The sequence below is a fragment of the Halichoerus grypus genome, chromosome 2 (genome assembly GCF_964656455.1).
Source record: "Halichoerus grypus chromosome 2, mHalGry1.hap1.1, whole genome shotgun sequence".
Classification (NCBI taxonomy): Eukaryota; Metazoa; Chordata; class Mammalia; order Carnivora; family Phocidae; genus Halichoerus; species Halichoerus grypus.
The window spans coordinates 27,805,682-27,827,845 of record NC_135713.1 but is presented as its reverse complement, the minus strand read 5'-3'; the positions used below and the strand labels follow the sequence as shown (position 1 = coordinate 27,827,845).

At 37.0% G+C, this 22,164-nt stretch overlaps 1 protein-coding gene across 1 annotated transcript in view; it reads right to left on the bottom strand.

The window, feature by feature from the left end:
* IL7R (interleukin 7 receptor) overlaps nucleotides 1–21,953 on the bottom strand; it is a 28,676-nt gene extending 6,723 nt beyond the window's left edge. The window contains exons 1-4 of the mRNA XM_036107421.2: nucleotides 21,762–21,953; nucleotides 17,526–17,664; nucleotides 6,100–6,257; nucleotides 1,447–1,604 (exon numbers count right to left, since the gene is read on the bottom strand). Coding sequence (XP_035963314.2) covers nucleotides 1,447–1,604; nucleotides 6,100–6,257; nucleotides 17,526–17,664; nucleotides 21,762–21,843 — 537 coding nt within the window. The 5' untranslated portion in view covers nucleotides 21,844–21,953. The remainder of the gene's footprint in view (nucleotides 1–1,446; nucleotides 1,605–6,099; nucleotides 6,258–17,525; nucleotides 17,665–21,761) is intronic.
* Between the last annotated feature and the right edge of the window lie 211 nt (nucleotides 21,954–22,164).

Below are 22,164 nucleotides of genomic sequence, written 5' to 3'. Positions count from 1 at the left end.
TTTCCAAGTTTCTTGCTAATTTTTCTGTTGTTACATTTGTCCTTTTCTTAATGATTTATAAGACCTCTTTAAATATGCCGGATATTAATCATCTGTCAGTTGTATGTGTGACAATTTAATCCTAATTTCTAATTAGCCTTATGACTTTGATTATTGTGTGTGCTGACATTTATAAGCCTTTATTTTTATGTAGTCACATGTATCCATCTTTTGCTTTTTTTTACTGCTTTTATGCTTAGAATATTCTTCTTCATCTCAAGATTATATAAACATTTACCTATATTTTTTCTGCCTTGTTTAGAGTTTCACTTTTACATAATTTCCTTAAATCATCTTTTTATTTTATTTTTTAATATGGAGCAAGTTAGGCATTTAACTTAATTTTTTCTGCAAGCAGCGAACTGACTGTCCTAATATCATTTATTCAACATCCTTCCTTTCTCCACTATAGGTGTTTTTCCATTGGTGTAATTTTCAGATGAAGACTCAAAAGGGCAGGCTCAAGGTAGTCTAGTTTGTGTGGTGGGTGCATAGAAGGAGGGAGAAGGCTGTTTAGGGCAGACATTACACTTAATATAAGTACCGTACAGCAGCATGCTGCAGACAAAGAAGGCTAATCTTTGCCTGAGAAAAGGGAACAGTATGGATAAGTAGATTCTCTTTTCACCCTTGAGAAAGAGAAGCCATCATCTGGTTTTTGCTCATGTGATACGAAAAGGACAGAAGTTAAGCCAGTAGGTTCAGAGGAACCTGAAAATCTGGGACTCTCTACTTTTCTCTCATCTTTTCCCCAAGACAGATTTCAGGGACAGCAGACCATTCCAACGACAGTGACTCATGGAGTCTAAATAATCCACCAGATTATGATACAAATGAAGTTTTTTACTTTGAAGATGAAGAACTCAGGCTTAAAAAAAAAATGAAGAAAAATATTCCACTGCCCTCCTTCCTTCAGGCTGCTTCCATAACTCCTGTGAACTAAACTGTGGCTATGAGTTGGTGATGGTTTTCGCCTGATTTGCCAGTGAGAGTTGTATACTTTTTGAGACCCCCCCCAAATAAAGAGGATTGATTTGGTCTTAATCTATGTTGCTAATCAACTGCATAATTTAGAAACATTATAAAAACAAAAAATAGAGCAAGAAAAAAAAATTAGAGCTAGAATGGGATGGCCCAGAGAAGATCTAGGTTTTGTGAAACCTGAAGCTTTTATACTTTGGGGAGCTCCTTTCAGGAAAAAGTGTATTTTGAACACAAAATTGCTAGGGGCCCTCCCCAGGTAAATGTACCTCTGGGACCATAAAATTTATAACATTAAGAAGTTTTTATTTTATAGTTTTATGTATTTTATAATTTTGTGTATTTTATGTAAATTTACTTATTAAGTATATTTATATATACATCTTTATGAATGTCATAAGAGATAAATGTAGTTAATCTACATACCATCCAGTCATTTTCATTTTTTTCCTGGCGATAGGCTACCTCATGCATTAATTCTTTCACATACTTCTTTTGTGAGTGAGATGTGTTAAATGTCACCAGAAAGTCATTTGCTCCCTCGCGATAGATGACTCTTATGTCAAAAGGAGCCTCAGGTTTAACTGGAAAGGAAAAAGGAGGTCAGTCTATAGGGCAGTCAAGAAAATAATTACACTTTTTAAAGTTCATCTATTCTGAACATCACATTCTTTTTCTGGGTCAGTAACTGAGCAACAGTTCAGAAAACCATTTCTTCTTCTTCCTGGTTCACAGCCTGACTACACTTTTCAGCCTCCCCAGCAGTTGGGTGCTGTCTTGAGCACAATGTGGGTAGAAGTGATGTGCACCACCTCCCATCTTGGCCCAGAAACCTTACATGTATGGCCCTTTGCTTATTGCCTTTCCACCACTTGGAGTCATATGTTGAAGACAGTGGGACCACAGGATGGAGGAACTCTGAATATTGCTTGGAGGAGCATCACCCACAGATTAGAAATACCCATTTTGGCTCTTATGTGAGCAAGAAATAAACTTCTGGTGTTTGAGATATCATATGTTTTAGGGCTTATTTGTTATAGCAGCTAGTGCTAATTCTACACCAAAACATATTCTCTTTGCCTTTTGAATGCTAGAGAACTTGCTACTAACTAGCCCCAAAACAGGAGTATTTAAACTTGGAGTCCTCATTATTCCAATAAAATCAGATTGTAAGCTGGGAGCCTTGTACCTCACCTCAGCTATGTAGAAGTTGAGGGTCTGCATCCTGGCCCTAAGCTCATAACTTCCAGTGTGACTTCAGTCTAGTTTGTATTAGCTCTAAATTCTTCTCCGGTCTCTTCCTTCTGTCTGCCTGCCATGCAAAATTCCTCTTAGGATCACACGCACCATATATGAAATGCTATTGGAGGGAGACAGGTTTTATTCTAGGCAGAACCAACCCAGATAAAGATACTAAATTCCTTGAAAAGCATGTGTGTCATGTGGCCTCCCCACCATTTTCCAGGGGCTTTCCTGTCTTGGGTTCTTAGCTGCTCTATCACCAAAGCCTGGGATGGTAGTTAGCTGTCTAAAGATGGGACAGCCACTTTTTTGCATAGCTGATCCCAGACAGAGATGGGCAGCACATAGGCTAAAATCTAAGCTAACCCTATTGTTAATGGAAGAGTATGTGTTCATCAAACTCTTCCTCTATAGACTGAGCTGGATTCTAAGCTATCTGACTTGGGCTTTAAGGCCGACTTGCTGACCCAGTAAAGTGAACTCACGTGGTGGAATTTGGCTCACTTATTGTAGTCACTTGCTCATAGTGGTAACCACCTAAGGTTTTCTTGCATTGCCCCAGAGATCCTGAAAAAGAGGAAGTGTCTCCTTTGCCCTTCGATGTCTTATAAAAGAGGGAGTTTATTCTTTTTTGCTCTTAGATGCACTATAGAAAGGGAAGGTGCTCTGGGGAAACAAGGGGAAAGGCGGGTGGGTGTAAAGAAACAGACCAACAGAGAATCCTGTCAACCCTTTATACCTGCCAAGCCAGTTCCTACTTTTCATTCAAGGGAATAATTAAGATTCACATTCTCAACGAAACCTCTGACACTGAATTCCTTGCTTCATTCCCATCTCCCAAGGGACTCCCAATAATGGAAGAATTAAGGGAAGAACAGACTGATATTGATTATATACCTATTAAGCACCAAGTGCTTTACTTACACAAGCTTCCACCAACAATCCCTAATTACTGCTATACTGATGAGGAAACTGAGTCTCAGAGAGGTTAATTAAGTTCAGGCTCCTATAAAATGGTTTGATAGTATTTAAATCCAATTCTGTCTGATTCTGGGGCTCGCTCTTCTTTATTTTAGCTTTTGTTTCTGTGCTCCGTTATCTCACACTGGCTTGTCCAGGTATCCTCCAAATAGGTCTGTCTCTGGCCCAAAGGGTGTCTTTGAGCACATTAGAAAAAGTTGCTCATTCCTCAAGCAAAATTTTTATAAGTTAATTTATTCTGGAAACAATCTGAACAATAATATAGATTTATCCCACCAAGGCAAATGGGAAGGGAGGAAGCTGCCCCTCTAGCCTTATCAGAGGGACCACACCTAAAGAAGGAGAAGTGAGGGCCAGGTGGTTGCAGGGGAACTCTGGTCTAGGGCTCAATCAGGGGCTTCCAGTTTAAATTCAATTAAATGACAGTTCTGCCAATGAAATATCACCTTAAGAACCAGAAGAAGGTACTACTGAGCGACATGCCTCCACTAACTCTCATCCTGCTTGCTTACGGGTGCTTTCCAAAGCCCACGAGGCTCATAACTCCAAGTTCACAGGGGCCCATGCTACCAGGTGTGAGCACAACTGCTTTTCTCCTTTAGACCCTCAGATGTGGCTTGTTAGGTTTGTTTCTGCTGGGGTATAGAAAATGGGCCTCTGAGAGCACTGGGTATGATTTGGGAATTCAGATGGACAGGGTGCCACCTGGAGTCCTGAGTATTCACATGCTCACTTTCTAAAATGCCAGGATCTGTCAGAAGACTGAGAATCTCTGCACTCTGTACCTGTTCTCGGAAAAGTGAATAAATATTTCCAATTCCAGTGGTAAACTTTAGATATCATGCTCTTGTGCAGTGCACTAACCATCTATCCATAACAGCCTAGTCTACAAATGACAAAACCCAGCTTGCTTGTGTCCCATACTCAGAATTACCTTGTTGTTGTTACCACTTTCTTAGATAGTACTCACATAGGTTGTGGCCTATGTTGCTATGTGGACAACATGCACAACCCTCTGCCTTGTCTCTTTTTCACTATCTCTGCCTTTTTACAGGATAATTATTCACAGGTAGAACTTTTGCTTTTACTCTCTATTTTACCAATTTAGTGAAGCAAAGCTAAGATAGACTCAAAGTTTCTCACCTCCTTGTTGTCTCTAATGAGTATTGCTCTCTTACCTTTGATTTTGTTTTTGAGTGCTGAAGAAGGGGTTGAGAATAAGGAGAGAGAGTGAGTCATAGTATTTAAAACCAGCAAAAGAATGCATCTCTTCAATTACTTTGGCCAATTTCCCCCTGTGTATATTGTTTCATCTATAAATACCCATAGGTAGAATAAATGTGGGTAGTTATTATTCTATTGCACTGATGCATTGTAATTGGCTTAGACATTCTGAGGTTTTGAAAAGAACTTTATTCACCCCAGGGTCATAATCTGTAAGTAATGGGAAAAAAACTTCTTGTGTCTATATTCTCAATCTTTCTGATTACTTTGATTTACTTGCCTGGTAACCAAATGGTGAATTTGTAATTAATATAGACTTATAACCAGGTAATTGAATGGATTTACTAATTCATATTATTATGTATATGGATATTATATAGAGCCAAAGGAAACATATAGTTGAGTTTACCGATTCAGATTATAATTTTACTTGAAATATAATTATTATATCTTTTTTGGCAAATTGTAATATGAATATCCTAAGCCAAATTAGATTGGCTATGCCTCACTTCTCAATAATAAGTCTCGTAGGAAGATGTAATAGTAATTTCATGTGTCAGCTTGGCTAGGCTGTGGCGCCCACTTGTTTGGTCAAATACTAGTCCAAAAGTATCATTTTTTTTTTTTTTAAGACTTGACTAACATTTAACTCAGTACACTTTGAATAAAACAGATTACCCTCCATAATGTGGTGCTCCTCATGCAATCAGATGAAGGCTTTAAAAGCAAAGACTGAGGGTGCCTTGCTGGCTCACTCAGAAGAGCATGCCACTCTTGATCTTGGGTCATGAGTTCAAGACCCATGTTATGTGTAGAGATTACTTAAATAAATAAATAAATAAACTTAAAAAAATAAAACAAAGACTGAGATCTCCTGAAAAGAAGCAATTTTGCTTCAAGATTGCAATATAGAGACCCTGCTTGAGGTTCCAGACCATGACCTTACCCTATGGGATTTGGACTCAAGACTGAAATATCCAACCTTACCTGAGTTCCTAGCATTCTGGCTTTCCCTATAGATTTCAGACTTGCCAGCCCCAACAATCATATGAGCAATTCCTTAAAATAAATCTCTTTCATATCTATATCTCTATCTACATATTATCTATCCATCTATCTATCATCTATCTATCTATCATCTATCTATCATCTGTCTATCTATCTATCTATATCTCCTATTGGTTCTGTTTCCTCTGGAGAATTCTAATACAGAAGTCATATTTACTTTTAAAAATAACTTGATAATTTAACAAAACACACTCAGAATATGGTGGGTATGTGGGAAGAAGACTACAAGGAATTCAAAAGAAGGTAAGATGAGGAAGGAAAGGACATACATTGGTGGATGGCAGAGGCCCAGATCCAGTGAAACTTCACACAGATGAACTCTTTCTGCAGTCACTATCCTTCATAGCTGAGTTTGAAGACCCTCAGAATTCTCTTGTAGTAAGAATTAGTGGCATATGCGTCACAACTTTCATTTCTTTAAAAAATTCCTTCCATTAGGGAATTTGCTATTCTTTATTGAATATAGCTTTCATGATTTGTCTCCTTTTAACACAAAGTCCAGAGAGAATCAGTGTCTTCATATATCCCCAAATAGCAATCATACCCCTATATACAACTTCTTACCTATCTTGACTATGTTCAATTTCTTGGAAGTTATGTTCTTTCCTCCAAGCTTCACATGTATTTCGCTGTCTCCAATGAGTAAGAATTTCTTTGTCTTAATGAAATACATCTCTTGCAGTTTATCAAAAGTCAGGCATTTTACATTCAAAAGGGCCCCACTATAGGAACAAAAAGGGAATCCATCTTAAATCAAGTAGGAGTTTCTGTATACAGTAGAATAGCATTACACGTACATTTTAGTTGTGTGACTTCAACTCTGTCCATAGGTATGCAGATGGGTAGGTGCTTATGAAAGAGAGAGAGAGAGAATTAAATAATGTGGCTTCTTGCTACTATCAGACCTAGTGATGATATATTCAGGCATTAGATGCAACTGAATCTGAACCATCAAAGCATGTTCATGAAAAAGATGGAAAATTCCTATTTTTTAAGAATCAATCATTGAAAAACAAATACTTTGTTTAGATGAGAAGGTAATTGCTCTTTTTGATGTCCTGCAGAAATAAATTGAGAAAATAAAACCTGTAAAGAAACATTGACCAAAAAAAGTTAAAGGAAAGGATACAATAGTCTAAAGGATTGTATACATAAAACCATAAATACTTAATGGGTAATTTAGGGATTTTCAAAGGTAATTTTGACTGTGCTCCACTTTTACCTCATCAACAGACTTTAAAAGCAACCCTTCTTCCCATAGTCCCTACCTTAACAGACAATAGCTATGCTCTAGGAATTGAACTCTGTCACTTCTGTCACTTCCTCTTCTCAATTAGGATCAGACTTTCATGAAAATGAGGAAGAGAGATTGTTACCTACTGTACAACTAACATCAAAAGCTCCTCATGGGGGCACCTGGGGGGCTCAGTCGGTTAAGCGTCTGCCTTCGGCTTAGATCATGATCCCAGGGTCCTGGGATTGAGCTCCCTGCTCAGCATGGAGTCTGCTTGTCCCTCTCTCTCTACCCCTCCCTCCACTCGTGCACACTCTCTCTCTCTCTCAAATAAGTAAATAAAATCTTTTTTTTTAAAGTTCCACATTATACTTTTTTAATAAAAATTATAAGTTTGAGTTCCAGTAATAGCAGAACAACTTATATCATACTAGTCCTCTAATATATAATTATTACAAACCTCGGACAAGCTATTTTTTGGAAATCCTATTTAAAAGCTTTAGAGAGTAACCAAAAATATGCAGAAATGAGAGGGAACTTTCTCCTTTAAAAAAAGGTGGATGAGATCTTTGTTTCTGCTTTTTTCTTTTTCTTTGTTTGATGACACTCCTCAGGTCACACTGTGATAGACATCTAGAATCTAATGGGAAGCCACAATTTTATTGTCTTTAGAAGTCAGAGGACTGCTTGCATGGCTGGATATTTTTATGGGGAAAAGCCTAGAAAAGAGGAAGCTATGGAGATGTAAGTCACCAGATCTGCATATAAACTCTGCTCATATCATTATATGTCCCTTTAATTGTCAAGTATGGAAGAGACTCCAAGGAAACCATGGGCTAACAATAGCTAGATGGCTCTAGAAAGAACTGAGCTGAGATTTTAGGTGCTGTCTCAAAAGAAAAGAGAATTTGAAGATTAATCCAGTCCTGTTAACAAACTAACAGAGCTAAAACTAACATTCAGAAGAGGAAGTTAACTGAATCCAGAAAACCTATTACCAATAGTGCCTTCCTACATTCAAAAGCTACTACAAATGACTAAAAAAGGAAAAATGAGACCCATAGTCAAGACAAAAAGCAGTCAGGGGTGCCTGGGTGGCTCAGTCGTTAAGCGTCTGCCTTCGGCTCAGGTGGTGATCCCAGGGTCCTGGGATCGAGCCCCGCATCGGGCTCCCTGCTTGGCGGGAAGCCTGCTTCTCCCTCTCACACTCCCCCTGCTTGTGTTCCTTCTCTCGCTGTGTTTCTCTCTGTCAAATAAATAAATAAAATCTTTAAAAAAAAAAAAAAAAAAGACAAAAAGCAGTCAATGTAAAGCAGCCACCCTAAAGTGACCAGATGTTGGAATTAGCAGAAAAGTATTTTAAAGTAGCTTTTGTAAATATGTTCAAGGGCTAAACAAAGAATATGGTCATAATGATTGAATAGATGTGTAATGTTAGTGGAGAAGTGGAAACTGTAAAAGAGAACCAGATGAAAATACTGTAACTGACAAGTAAATCTAAAATTTGTAAAAATGCCCTGAGAGCATTGGATGGGCTTAATGGCAGATTGAAGATGGCAGAGGAAAGGATCAGTGAACTTGAAGATAGAGCAATAGCAAGTTTTCAGTCAGAAATAACACAAATGCTCAGTGATATATAGGATGATATCAAGGGGATAAATAAATATGTAATTAGAATTCCAGAACAAGAAAAGATAAAGTACTTGGATGAAAAAAAATAGATAAAAAATAATGGCTCCAAATTTCCCAAATGTAACAAAAATGTCTATTTTTAGGTTTAAGAAACTCAGCAAATCCAAGCAGGATCAATCTGAATAAAACTATACCTAGGCTCATCACAGTCAAATGGCTGAAAAACAAAGACAAATAGAAAATTTTGAAGTATCTAGAGAAAAATATCACTTCTGATCAGAAACTACAGGAACCAAAGACCCTGGAATAATATCTTTAAAACTCTGAAAGAGAGAAAAAAAATATGTCCACCTTGAATTCTTACATGCACAAAATATTCTTTAATAATGAAGGCCAAGTGAAGATATTTCCAGATAAATAAAAATTGAGATAATTTGTTTTATTCTTTAGACCAGAGGGCAATAATACTATATGGAATTGCAGACCTATAGGAGGCAACTAGGTATACCAGAAAGGCTATACTTTGGTAAATGTGAAAGACAATATATATTTCTTTCTCTTAAATTATTTAAAGATAAATGATTGCTTAAAACAAATATTATAACATTGTGGTATTTATAATGTATGGTAGATGTAAAAATATATAACAATAGTGCATAGGATAGGACGTGATAAGTGGAACTATATTATTGTATTGTAAGTTTCTTATATTTTATATATGAAATAGTACAATATTAACTCTAAGTAAACTATGATAAGGTTGAATATTATAACTGTTAGAGCAGTCACTAAGAAAAAGATATTGCCTAAAAGTACAAATAAGGAAGAAATTGAATATCTAAATAGCTCTATTTCTTTCAGAGGAATTACATTTATTATCAACAAACTTCCCTACTAAGAAAACTCTATGCCAGATAGTTCTATGCTGGTGTATTCTATCAAATATATAAGAAATAATGCCAATTCTACACAAATTACTCTGGAAAATAGAATAGAAATAGACCCTACCCAACTTATTTTATGAAGTTAGCTCAACCCTGGTACCAAAAGCTGGCAAAAATATTACAGAAAAGAAATTTACAGATAAATGTCTCCCTAGAATGTATATTGAAATTTCCTCAAGAAAATATTAACACATTGATTTACTACTATGAGAAAGTAGGACACATCCCAGGAAATCAAGGTAGGTTCAGCAATCAAAGATGAATCATACAATTCACCATATTATCAGAACAAAAGGCATAAATAATCTGATTATCTCAAGTAATGCAGATAGACATATGACAAAATTCAACATCCACTTATGATGAAAACTCTCAGCAGACAATTAACAGAATACTACCTCAACCTGATAAAGGAAATTTACAGAGTCTACAGTTAATATCATATTTAATGGTGAAATTGTGAACATTTTTCCACTTTGATAAGGACAAAACAGGAATATCCACTTTCACCATTTTTATTTATCAGAGTACTGGAGGTTCTAGCCAGTGCATAAGGCAAGAGGAACAAACAAACAAAAAGACACCCAGTTTGGAAAGGAAGAAAAAAAGCCTTTCTTTGCAGACAACATTATATAGATACTCCAACACAATTACAGGAACTAGTAGGGTGAATTCTTCAAGGTCAGATTATAAAAGACAATTATATTTCTATAGGCTAGTATCAAACAATTAGAAAATAAATTTTAAAAACAACAGCCCCATTTATGATAATAATAAACATAAAATGCTTAGAGATAAAATTAATAAAGAATGTTCAAGGCCTTTGCAATGGAAATTATAAAACATTCCTCAGAGCTATTAAAGGAGATCTAAATAAATGGAGAGGCACATTCATGTATTAGCAAATTTAGTAGAGAGAAGATAGCAAATTCCCCCAATGTGGCGTATATAACATTAATCAAAATCTCAACGGGATTTAAAAGAAAAATAACAAGCTGATTCTAAAATTTATGTGGAAATACGAAGAACTCAGAATAGTCAAACCAACATTGAAAAAGTAGAGCAAATATGGAAGAGTCAGAGCAGCTGATTTCAAATTTACTATAGAGCTATGATAATGGGGCCATTTTAGCACTGACACCAGAATAGATAAATTGGGGCACCTGGATGGCTCAGTTGGTTCAGTGTCTGCCTTCTGCTCAGTCATGATCCCAGAGTCCTGGGATTGAGCCCCGAATTGGGCTCCCTGCTCAGCTGGGAGTCTGCTTGTCTCTCTCCCTCAGCCCCTCCCCCCTGCTCATGTGCACGCTCTCTCTGTCTCTCTGTCTCAAAAATAAATAAATAAAATCTTAAAAAAAAGAATAGATAAGTTGATCAATAGAAAGTATAGGGCTCAGAAATAGACTTGCACATAGAAGCTTAACTGATTTTCAATACAAGTGCCTTATCAATTTGATGGGAAATAGAAAATCTTTTCAGCAAACTGTCCTGGAACAACTGAATAAATATATGGAAGATATGAACCTTAATCTCATGAAAAATTAATTAGATATGAATTATAGACCTAAATGTAAAGGCTCAAACTATAAAATATCCGGGAGAAAACATATGAAAATATCTTTCTGACTTTGGGAGTAGACAAAAATAGTAATAACACACGCAAAAATTAAACATAAAAGAGAAAAAAAGACATATTGGACTTTGATCAAAATGAAAACTTCTTCCTCATTAAAATACACCATTAAGGAAATGAAATGGCAAGTTACACACTGGCAGAAACAGTTGTAATGCATATATCTGACAAAGGAATTGTATCATAAAACATAAAACGCATTCATACCCATCAACAATAAAAGGATGAATAACTCCGTAAAAAAGACAAAAGGCTTTAACAGACACCTGCCACGAGACATACAAATGGCCAGCAACTACTCAAAAAGATGATCAACATTATTTGTTATTTGAGAAAATCACGAGATACTATTTCAACGCCAAGTGTCAGAGACGACAGAGAGTGTGTAGCTCTCACACTTTGTTGGTTGGAGAGTAGAATGGTATAACCACTTTGGAAAACTGCTGGGATGTTTCTTATAAAGCTAAACACACACGTACCCTATGATTCAGCAATTCCATCTGAGGTTTTTACTGCAGAGAAATGAAAGTGTGTATTAACAAACAGATCTGTAAAAAAAAAACTAATAGCAACTTCAAAAAATATAGTCTCAAATTTGAAAAAACTCCAGTGTCCATCAAGAGGAGAAAGGATTCAAAGCTTGTGATATATTTATTCAGTGGAATTAATAGTCAGCAGTTGAAAAGATGAGCTCTGAGACACACATCAACATGGATAATTCTTAAAAACATTTTGTTGTGTGAGAGAATTCATATAGAAAAGAGTAAACAGTGTGTTATTCCATTTATAAGACCTATTGGAAACTGGCAAAACCAAGGGTGATGGATTGCTCACAGGGGATGAGTGGCTGGAAGGGGACTGGAGGCATCCTTCTAGGGTGAAAGAAATGTTCTGTATTAAAGAAGGAAGCAAAATATGTATTCTCATTGTAAAAATAATTAAACAATGAAGAATAAAAATAAAAGTACTCATTTCTCTTCCTTCCTCAACCATCAATTTAATTTCCCTCTCCTGTGATAAACATGATTACCAATTTGTTTTTCCTACATGCTTTTCTAGCCAAATAGCCCTGAAAAGTGGTATAGTTGGCTCAAATTTGAAGTGGGAATTGTGGCAGAAAAATAAAGGTTTTGTTTACATGGAAAGAATACTTCTCATTAAACAGATATTTTTAAAAAGATCATAGGGAATATGTTCTAAAAAGGTCCTTTACTACCCACAATCCAGAATATGTTGGTTTTCTTTGGTAAACTGGATGTGGGTATACTTTTCTTGGCATGTGCTCAAGTGAGCCCTTTCTGGGATTGTTCCTGAACTCTGAGCAGAAAGAACATGTCTGTGGCTTGAGGTGAGGTGGGCATGGGGTTAAAATCTGAGGAGGATGCCTCAGCTTTAGGGGCAGAGTCTCCCAGCTCTGGGCTGCTGTGGTCTTTGAGTGACTGGTTACTCCGCTACATTCAGACAAAGATAGAGATGGGTAAAGAAATTTTAAGTTTATTAATTGTCTAACTATATTTACTATTTGTGGGACCTTCCTTAAAATTGTCCCACCCTCAATTATAGTTTTTTGTTAACTGTTATATTTTAGAGTATGCAGTTGTTTTGGCTTTAAGTGTGTGTGTGTGTGTGTGTGTGTGTGTGTGTGTTGGAGTTTCTAGAGAGTGTGTCCCTCATTGAAGTTTCCCCCCTCGGAATAGAGTAAATATTAAAAGCAAATTTTTAAGTTAGGCCAGATGGATACGAGGTGACAAACTTGGGACGAGTGTCACATGGAAAGTTCTAAAGATGGCAACATGTCATAATTGGATGAATAAGGATAGAAGGGGAGAATTGGAGTAGTATCCTATTTCTGAATTTTAGGTAAGACATATGATGTAGAGAAATTAGAAAGATAATGACTTTTAGTTCAGTCATTGAGTTTAGAATATATTTGTAAGTAAAGCGTGGTGGAATATTCAATTATAAATCCTTAACAGATAGCAAGTTCTTGGTATTATTGGAAGTTTAAGAAGAACCTAAAATAGTATTCTTGGTTCATTCCCACTTTTTGGAGAATGAGATTAATAAGCAATGAAATATAAAGGATCACCATATGGTTGGCTTGTGAGCCTGGGCATCCTTTTAAGGGTCTGAACTCCAGGAGCCACCCTATATGGAGGGGAAGCCATGCCAGGAGCTAAGAAAACCGGTGGCCTACAGTAGACAACCTCGCTTTGTACCAATGACCCTGGCCTCAGAAGATTGGAGGAAACTTAGTGTCTTCCCCATGAGTATTCAACTCAAGTCAATCCAATTCATTTCAATTAACTTAACTAAGTTAAAACAATTTACTTGGTTGCTAAATATGTATTGCTAAGATTAGAAATATTCTAGAACTACACGATCCAACATGATAGCCATTACCCAGTATGTGGTTATTGAACACTTGAAATATGGCTAAACTGTGATGTACCCTAACTATGAAATATACAAGAGATTTTGAAGACTCAGCATGCAAAAAAGAATATAAAATATCTCATTAATATTTTTGTTTATATTGTTATATGCTGAAATGATAATATTTTGGATACATTAGGTTAAATAAAATATATTATTAAATTAAATATGTTAATATATTAAATATGTTAATTTAAATTAAATTAATTTCACCTATTTATTTTTTCTTTTTTTAAATGTGGCTACTAGAAAATTTAGAATTACGTATATGGCTCACACATTTGTGGATTGCACTGTATTTCTATTGGATAGAGTCATTTTAGGGTATTTTGGGGGGGAAAAAAAAGCACTGCAAGTATCCAATGTTAAAATTAAACACAGAGACCACACTTAAAAATCCCTGGGCAGACAAAATCAGATAGTCATATAAGCAAATGTTTTAGCTTACTTTGCAAGACAAGCAAGATTAACTTAACCTGGGTGACTTCTTGCTTATGCTTCTGAAAATCATAAGCAAAACTTAAATCGTTTGCCAAAATTGATAGGAGGTAACCACTAACCAATTTCCTTTCAGTTAAGAAAATTCTAATATTATAGCCAATCACAGTAAAGAATGAACACTCATCGCTTTTACACTACATAAGCTGCTTTATAACAATATATCTCTAAGCCTCATTCCATATTTTAGTTTAAGCACTCCTGGTTTGCAAACTTTTTGGTACATGCACAATAAACTTTCACAAATTACTACTTCAGTGATTTCTGGCTTTACTTCTGCTTTTGTTTTGTTTTTTAATGTACTTTTTTTTTTTATTTAATGTACTTTTGACCGCAAGTGGTCCTATAGGCTAACAAATTTGGGCCTGTAGGACCTTCCCAGGGGACATCAACCCTAAACCATTCACACAAACCCTCTTGCTCTGAAAACAGAGAGAGACTGCTGGGGAGACCATAGTGCCTGCTTCTCTATCCTATCTCCAGCTTCCTAAATCTCCTGCAATCATGTGTGGTTTAGCTTGATAAATGCATTTCTCCTGATGGGGCAGACAGGTATCTACACAGAAATATTAAAAACAAAAACAAACTGTAGCTTTTATTCCTCATTTGGCCTCGAAAGACAGAATCTATCTCAAAAATATCGAACAACTTTGAAAGTTAGTATAGTTTACTGGAGAAGGACTAAATTAATCACCTGACAGATATTGCTAGGTAATTCTAGAACATGAGGTAGATTTGGCAGTGTGCCTGTGACAAGGGTGGCAAATGATGAAACCAAGAATGACATATGTGAAGTGATATCTGTAGGTGGCACATGGGAGTGACTGTGGTACCCCCAAGAATGTGGGAACAAAGGAAATCAGTTGCCTTCTGAGAGCTGACTCTGGAACTTACACAAATACCTAAAAGGCAGGGTTCCCAATTCAAGTGCCTATGGTGTCTATGCAAGTGGGTCTAACTTCAGGTCTGAGATTTAATTGTCCACCCACAGATGCAGCTGGACTTCTGTTCAGGTATTTTTGCTGTATGGGCCCACTATTATCAAATCTGATTTTTAAAGAGATAACCTAGCTGTTTAAGTGCTCGCAGCTAATCCTAAAAAATTAATAAGCACTTTGAGATCTGAACCAAATAACTCTCATCTCAAAATCAACAAACAAACTTCCTTTGTTTTGCTTTGTATTTACTGAACTATGTTTTGATCACATTTTTAATGAAAATTAGTCTACCCTGAGAATTAAGTACCATTTACTGACCATATACCAAATACCCCAATGCCAGGTAGTTGTTTTGATTAGAGAGTTTAAGTAACTCCTTGGTCACAGAGCTCCTTAAGTGTTGCTACTGGGAGTCCAACGTAGGTGCCTATTTTCAGTGCCTCTGTTTTGTCATTCCAGTACCTGAGAGCTGGTTAATGTTCTGGGAATAAAAAATTTTCAGATCTCCCAGTAAGAGTGGATTTATATTGATATGCACCCTACTGGCCTGCTGTGTTTCTCTTCTTCCCAAGACCAAGTCTCGTAGGTCCTGAGCCCAGTATGAATATCTGGGTATCTATAGTACTTGTATCTACCAACGTGAAATCATCAGTTGGCATGCCGGTAATCTAATCCTGTGATTTTGGCTAATCCAAATCCATTCCTGAGAGGTGGATCCTCTCACTGAACACTAAGTAATTTGGTTTCTAACCCTGGGAGAATGGTGGCCAGATCAGACAGGTGGTAAACTCATCTAGGAAAATGCCCCTAGTAAGCTGGGAAATAGCACCTGGTTTCTATCAACAATCTGACCTGTGTAAAGACTTCATCAGAAAGCACATTTTTCAGTCATTTCCAATTTCTTCTTTATAAACATATTAAAGGAACAGAGAGTTCCAATAAAGCTAGTTTCATTGGGAAAGCAACCTAGCCAAAAGCAACCTAGCCTAGCCAGCAAATTTATAGCACAGTAGGTGACTTTGATTTGAGAAACAATGTCCCCGCTGGGCCTAGGATTTGCATGAAAATCCCCCTTGAGGTATACCTTCACAAAAACAGCTGCTCTCCAGGAGCACCTAAACCTCCTCATATTTATTGTTTCACACTGCAAAACACGTCTTAAGACAATCCCTTTCCAACTGAAATATCTAAATCCAATTGAAAATCCCCAACGGAAGTTGCAGATAGATTACAATATGACAGGAAAAATCAAGAGATTTGCAAAAGGAAGTGGGCAAGTTTGTTCAAGTGGGCAAGGAAGTGGTGTGAGCGAAAGTGGCCAGAAAGGTCGTCTCAGCCTCCCAAGGAGAAACTATATGAGCACTGCAGTCCACTAAATAGCTGGGTGGAAACCCAAAGTCAAACCTCTGTTGGAGAGGGTTCTGTCCATAAAAATGAGTGCGTGGTTTGAATGAGCTGTTTGGCTGTGTTGGGGTAGTCTAGTTGCAGTATAGATTTTGGACATCGTAGGTTCCTGTTCTCCCGACATTTTATTTCTGGAAAGTGTGTTAGAGAAGTGAACTGACAGAGGCAGAATGAGAATGCACTATGGCATTCAAGTCCAAGACCATCTTTCTCCAATGACTGCATCAGGAAGCACTGCATGAGCACATTCAGGAAAGCTCCTATAATTTAACGTAATGCATGCGATATAGGTCTTGTCTAGACTGTGTATTAGAGGGGCTTGGCCCAGGGTCTACTGAGTTTAAGAAGCCCTCTTTTACAACTGGTGGATCTTGACTCACTTTTCTTAGTAGGAAACTAATTAGGTCATCTGATATGAATTTGGAGATAGCCCTAAGTTAGGATTTCACGTTGGAGTATTTTTTTCAAGTCATCAGAGACAGTAACCCTCAGCAACAAGACATGGTTTGTGGAGGGAGAAGAAAGCTCTCTGAGCTCTTCACCAAACTTTCAAACCAGAGAGAGACTTTCTCTTTTCCTTTGCCTTTTCTCTGAGGCCTCATGAAACTAAGAGCCAGGTTCTTCCTGCAGATTTTTGGAAAATTGATACTGAGGGTAACATGTGAAGTCAAACTGTGTCAAGAGGGTGGAAGTTAGGTCTGTATTCATAGACTTTGTTATTTTAATGCTTCTTTCCCATTACTTATTATATACTGGATGTGTCTTCTAATTAAAGTATTAAATTATTTAATCATCTAAACCTCCTTATGTGTAAGTACATTTCATTTAACAGGTGAGGAAACTGAGGCATAAATGAGTTACATAACTTGCTTTAGGTTAAAAAGCCAAGTCTGTGAAGTATTGGGATTAGAAACCAAGCAACTGTGCTCCAGAGTGCAACAAGGCACTAGATTGTCTCATGTTGGACAAAGAAATCTGGGGGAGGTGTGTCCTAGGAAAGCAAGATTTAAATTCTGCCATGAAGTCAGAAGGGTTGTGAGGTCTCCAAGTTCCATACCATCAGCTTGCTGTCGCAGCAAGGCCCTGCAGATGAACCCATGAGAGTATCTCTGCTGGAATCTTTCGGTGAAGAACAAGGAGTTTCAGGAAGTTTTTGGAATCTATTTGATTTTAGTACTTGAGAATTAGGCCTCATACTCCCTCCTTTGCTGAGCAGCACATGAAAGGAGAGGCAGGATTTCTAGGCACCCATAGGAGGCACTATTCCTCACCATATTTCAAATTCCAGATTGGTGCTGTTGACGTCCGGGTCATCAAAAGCACAGGTCAGCAAGTGCTGGGTTCCATCCACTTCCAACTGACTATAGCAAGAGAATGAATAGTCATCCAGCTCAGCATCTTCAAACTCTCCTGGGGAAAAACAAACCTGCAGCTGTTAATGAAGCAAATGAGTGCATCCTTTTGAAATCTGGAGTGACATTAATGAAATAGAAGCCTTTTGGGGCAGACATGAAAGAGTGATTATAGGTTTATCTAAAGAAGAAAAGCCCAAGGGAAAAGACAGAAAAACCAATACCAAAACCCAAACCGAAAAGACCCCAAACCCAAACCAAATCGATATCTAATGAGCACAGATTTTTCTAACGGGAAAAAAAAAATCATCACAATTAATAAATAACTTCCAAATATTTCTAAATATTTCTTCCATTGGGTTAGTGCATTAGAGATCTAGAATAAAATACTAAACACACTCTTTTTTACGCTGTTAATTTCTTCTGTTAATTGGTATATTTCAAGTAAGAGATACTTTATCTCCATTATTCAAAAGCTACCTAATCTAACCTTTGACTTTATCACTAATCTTTATTTATTTCCTCCCAAGTATTTCTTTTTTGAATGAAGGAAGATGAGAACTATCTTACAGTCAGAAGTTCACTTTTTAAGGGATAGCTTTTTCTTGCCTAAATAGCCATCCCAACTAAAAGTACAATTGATTATCTCCATTGTGTGAATATTTATTTAAAGCAATTTGTCTTAAGCTGCTAAGGCAAATGTGGTTAGAAAAAATTAGATCTGCCAGGACTCAGATCTAGTGGACCTTTGCAAGAATCCTACAGGAATCCTATAGGTACTGCTTCTACATGTATAGATCCTTCACCTATAGAAATTGTATCTTAAAGACATCAGAATTCTCGAAGAATGTAGAGAATCTGATTTTTTTTTCAGCCTCTTTTGGAAGTACAATCTGTCACAGATAGTATTCAATTTCTTTCTTTCTTTTTTTAAAGATTTTATTTATTTATTTGACAGAGAGAGACACAGCGAGAGAGGGAACACAAGCAGGGGGAGTGGGAGAGGGAGAAGCAGGCTTCCCACTGAGCAGGGAGCCCGACCTGGGGCTCGATCCCAGGACCCAGGGATCATGACCTGAGCCGAAGGCAGACGCTTAACGACTGAGCCCCCCAGGCGCCGCTAGTAATCCATTTCTTAAACTGGGTTGAGGCCCCTAAGATTAAATAGACGTATTGTATATATATTTCACAATATTTAATAGAAAATAATTTGTCAGCAAATATACCTGGACTGGGACCTGAGAAAATCCAGCGTAACTGAAGTCATTCTCAGAGTGGTCAAGTGTTAGCCTGTGATGGCTTCCAGGTCCATCAATACTAGAAATTACCTTGACCCATCAATACTAGAAATTAGAAGCACCTAGGGTTTTAAATAGGATATAGAATGTATTAAAATTAAACCCCAGTTGAGTGTCCTGAAGGCAATGAAATGTAGAAACAGCATCTTCTTTACTTAAATAACTAAGTAGGTCTGTGGGAAAGTTAGTAAAGCTTGTTGTGAGCAGACTAGTTGAGTGACAGTTTGGTTCAGTCAAAGCCACAAATCTTGAAAAGCTAGATCTAGATAAGAGATAAGATAAGAGCTGTGGGCACTGCTCTTTCTGACCATTCCTAGAACCCACTAGGTGCACAATTCTGCCACTAGCAAAGACTTCTTATGTAATTTCAGCAGGGTAGAGCCCTCTTCCTGATGACAGTTTTAAATAATGAGGGGGAAACCCACAATTTAGGGCTCACATTTTAAAGCATGTTCATTCCTAATCTTATAGGACTAAGATCTTGTCTCCTAAGAACTGGCTCTTTTCTCAGTGGAATGGTTCTAGGTGGCTTTAGCCTGCCCTTACTCAGCAGTCCTCACTCTGTCTTGACATTTTCTCTTCTTTGAATCTTCCACCAATCCTATACGACAGAACCTACATTACTATTTGGATTCAGCCTTCTGTGGATCAGCTTTGTCTCCAAAATTCTTCGACATACAATATAAGCCAGAGAGAGCACAGTCTAGCAGATGCTGAGCACCAGGAGAATAAAGCACTCCCACTGCCCTTAGCCATCCAGTCTGGTGGAGTGAGTCTGATGTATATTTTCATACAAGATACAAAGCACAATTAAAGTGGCTATGTTTTGAGAAGCAGTTCATCGGCTCTTTAGCCAATAAAGTTGCTTTGTAACCAAGAAAAGTTCCCCTCGACAACTTGCAAAATTGCAAGGCATTTTACAAAGAGAATATTATACTTGATCTAAAGCTGAAAAATTCTTAGGTAAGGGTAATATACACAGTGGTTAAGACCTCCAGCACCAGAGCTGGACAGATGTGGGTTTAAATTCTCGCTATTCTACTTTTTAGCTGTGGTCCCTGTCAGGTTATTCAACCTCTCTATGCCTCATTGTTTCAACATGGAAATTCACATTATTTTGAGGAATCATTGAACAAAATATATGCAAAGACTTAGCTTAGAACACAGTAAGCACCCAATAAGGGTTAGCTATGACTATTATCTTTTTTTTTTTTTGACAATAAGTAATGAAAAGGTAAAATGAGAATTCTAATTCTGAAATATACGTGAAAACTGTGGGGCTCCTTTGAAAAAGAATTCTATGTCAAAGGTATTATTACTATGGCTTTGAAATTACATAGAACTTTTGTACAGTGAGTTAACCCATTATTCTTTAAATGCTCACTATATAAGCATACCTTTCTATAAAAATTTAATTTTTAGAATATGTATTATAGACAAGGCCGTGTGGTTTAGAAATCTTCCTATTGAAAAGAATTAGTTGATTAAAAGTATGAATGGCTTGGATTTTTAAAAAATATCCCTTTATTCTCTTGCTCATCCTTGTAGTTATCAAAGAACTAATCTTTCAACAAATAACAGCTGATTATTATACACCCCAAACTGAAAAGTATTTTGACGTGATCAATGTGGATGATTGGTTAGATCTCCTAAATCAATCTGAAATTTAAAAAGTTGAAGTGAAAACTCAGCTTTCAGTTAGAATTCTTATTTCTTTGAAAAAAAAAAAAAGTATGGCCACCAGGGAGAAATAGAGGGAATAGATTGTACTCTGAAGAGTAAGAATTAGGTGTTACTTGCCAACCAGCTATCTGTGCAAACACAAGGCAACACTTTCGAATAATAATCATCCCCACAAAGTGATTCATACATGGTCACGCTGTGAAAAATGTCAGCATTCTGACAATTCCCTTAGTGAAAATATTCTAGGGATTTCCAACCTTAGTAAATACATGGCTTAACATATCTAAGCTGAATCATTGAGCTGATGTGTTTGATAACCTTGATAAGAAAATCCTTTTTAACTCTTAAAATAAAAGGGCTTAATTATCAGGAACAAATGGGTGGTCCAAATTCCCAGATGGCTCCTGTTGAGGCTGTTCTGCCTTTGTCTACAGTTTTGTTGTAATTACAACTTACTTACTAAGTAGGCAGCATCGGCTTCTAGGTGCTAAGTGTTTCAAGGATCCCAAAGAGAGTTATTATATGATGATAAATTTGTCAATATGGAGAAAATTAAATATATTTTAATGAGACAACTCATTCAGATCTTCTGCTGTTCAGTTATTGCCTAAGAATCTCACATAAATCTATCAAAACTAAAGTATTTTGAAGAAATTTTCAAATACTCAATTCAAATACTGAATTCAGTTCTAGACACTCTTTTAGGTGCTAGAGATATGGCATTGGTGAGTGCAGACAAAGCTGTTGTTTCTGGAAATTATTTTATCATGAAAGTCATGCTTTTGGAACCTCCTAAAAAGCTAAGCAAAACAAATTTAACTTGATTTTTTAACAAGGTAAAACTGCCTTGGAGATTCTCCAATAAGCACAACCATTGTGTCTATATGGGTGTTCTTTTTGTAAGAGCAGAGGCATTGACTGACATTTAAGATCCACATTTAGAGAGCCAAATGCATTCCTTTCTGACAATTCTAAGACTTTATAAACCACCCACAGTATTGTCCCCAGACGCCCTGTCCTGGTGGTTAGAACTTACAAAATGACTGAGTATGTGGCAAGTTCTCCAACTCCATTCCAACCCAGTGTCCAGATCAGGTCTGTTAGGGATCTGAGTAACCTGAAGCATATGCTAGAGATAATCTGAAATCCTAAAGAAAAGTTAGAAATGACTCACCATTCTGTGCATAGCCACTTTCTCCAGAAACGGCTTGAAGTAAATAGAAAACCATACCAAAAGCTGTACCCAGAATTGTCATTCTGAGAGAGAGAAAGAAAGGAGAGAGGAGGTGTATGAGCCTATGTGTAGGAATGAATGAGAGAGAGAGTGAGCCCCAGCGAGAGAGAGACAGAGACAAATCTACAGCTTTAGCACTTTATACTTATTTAACCACAGACAGGGGGAAGTATAAACACAGCAAAAAAGAAGGCAAGTGCCAGAAACAGGAAGTCTGAGTAAAAGTATTGCTGTTGTAAGCAGAGGTAGAGGAAATGAAGGGATAGAACATTCGAATTATTGTACCTCTTTGGTATTCCTGACAGCCCCCAAACTTACTCTGCTTATTCCAGAGTAAGGTAGG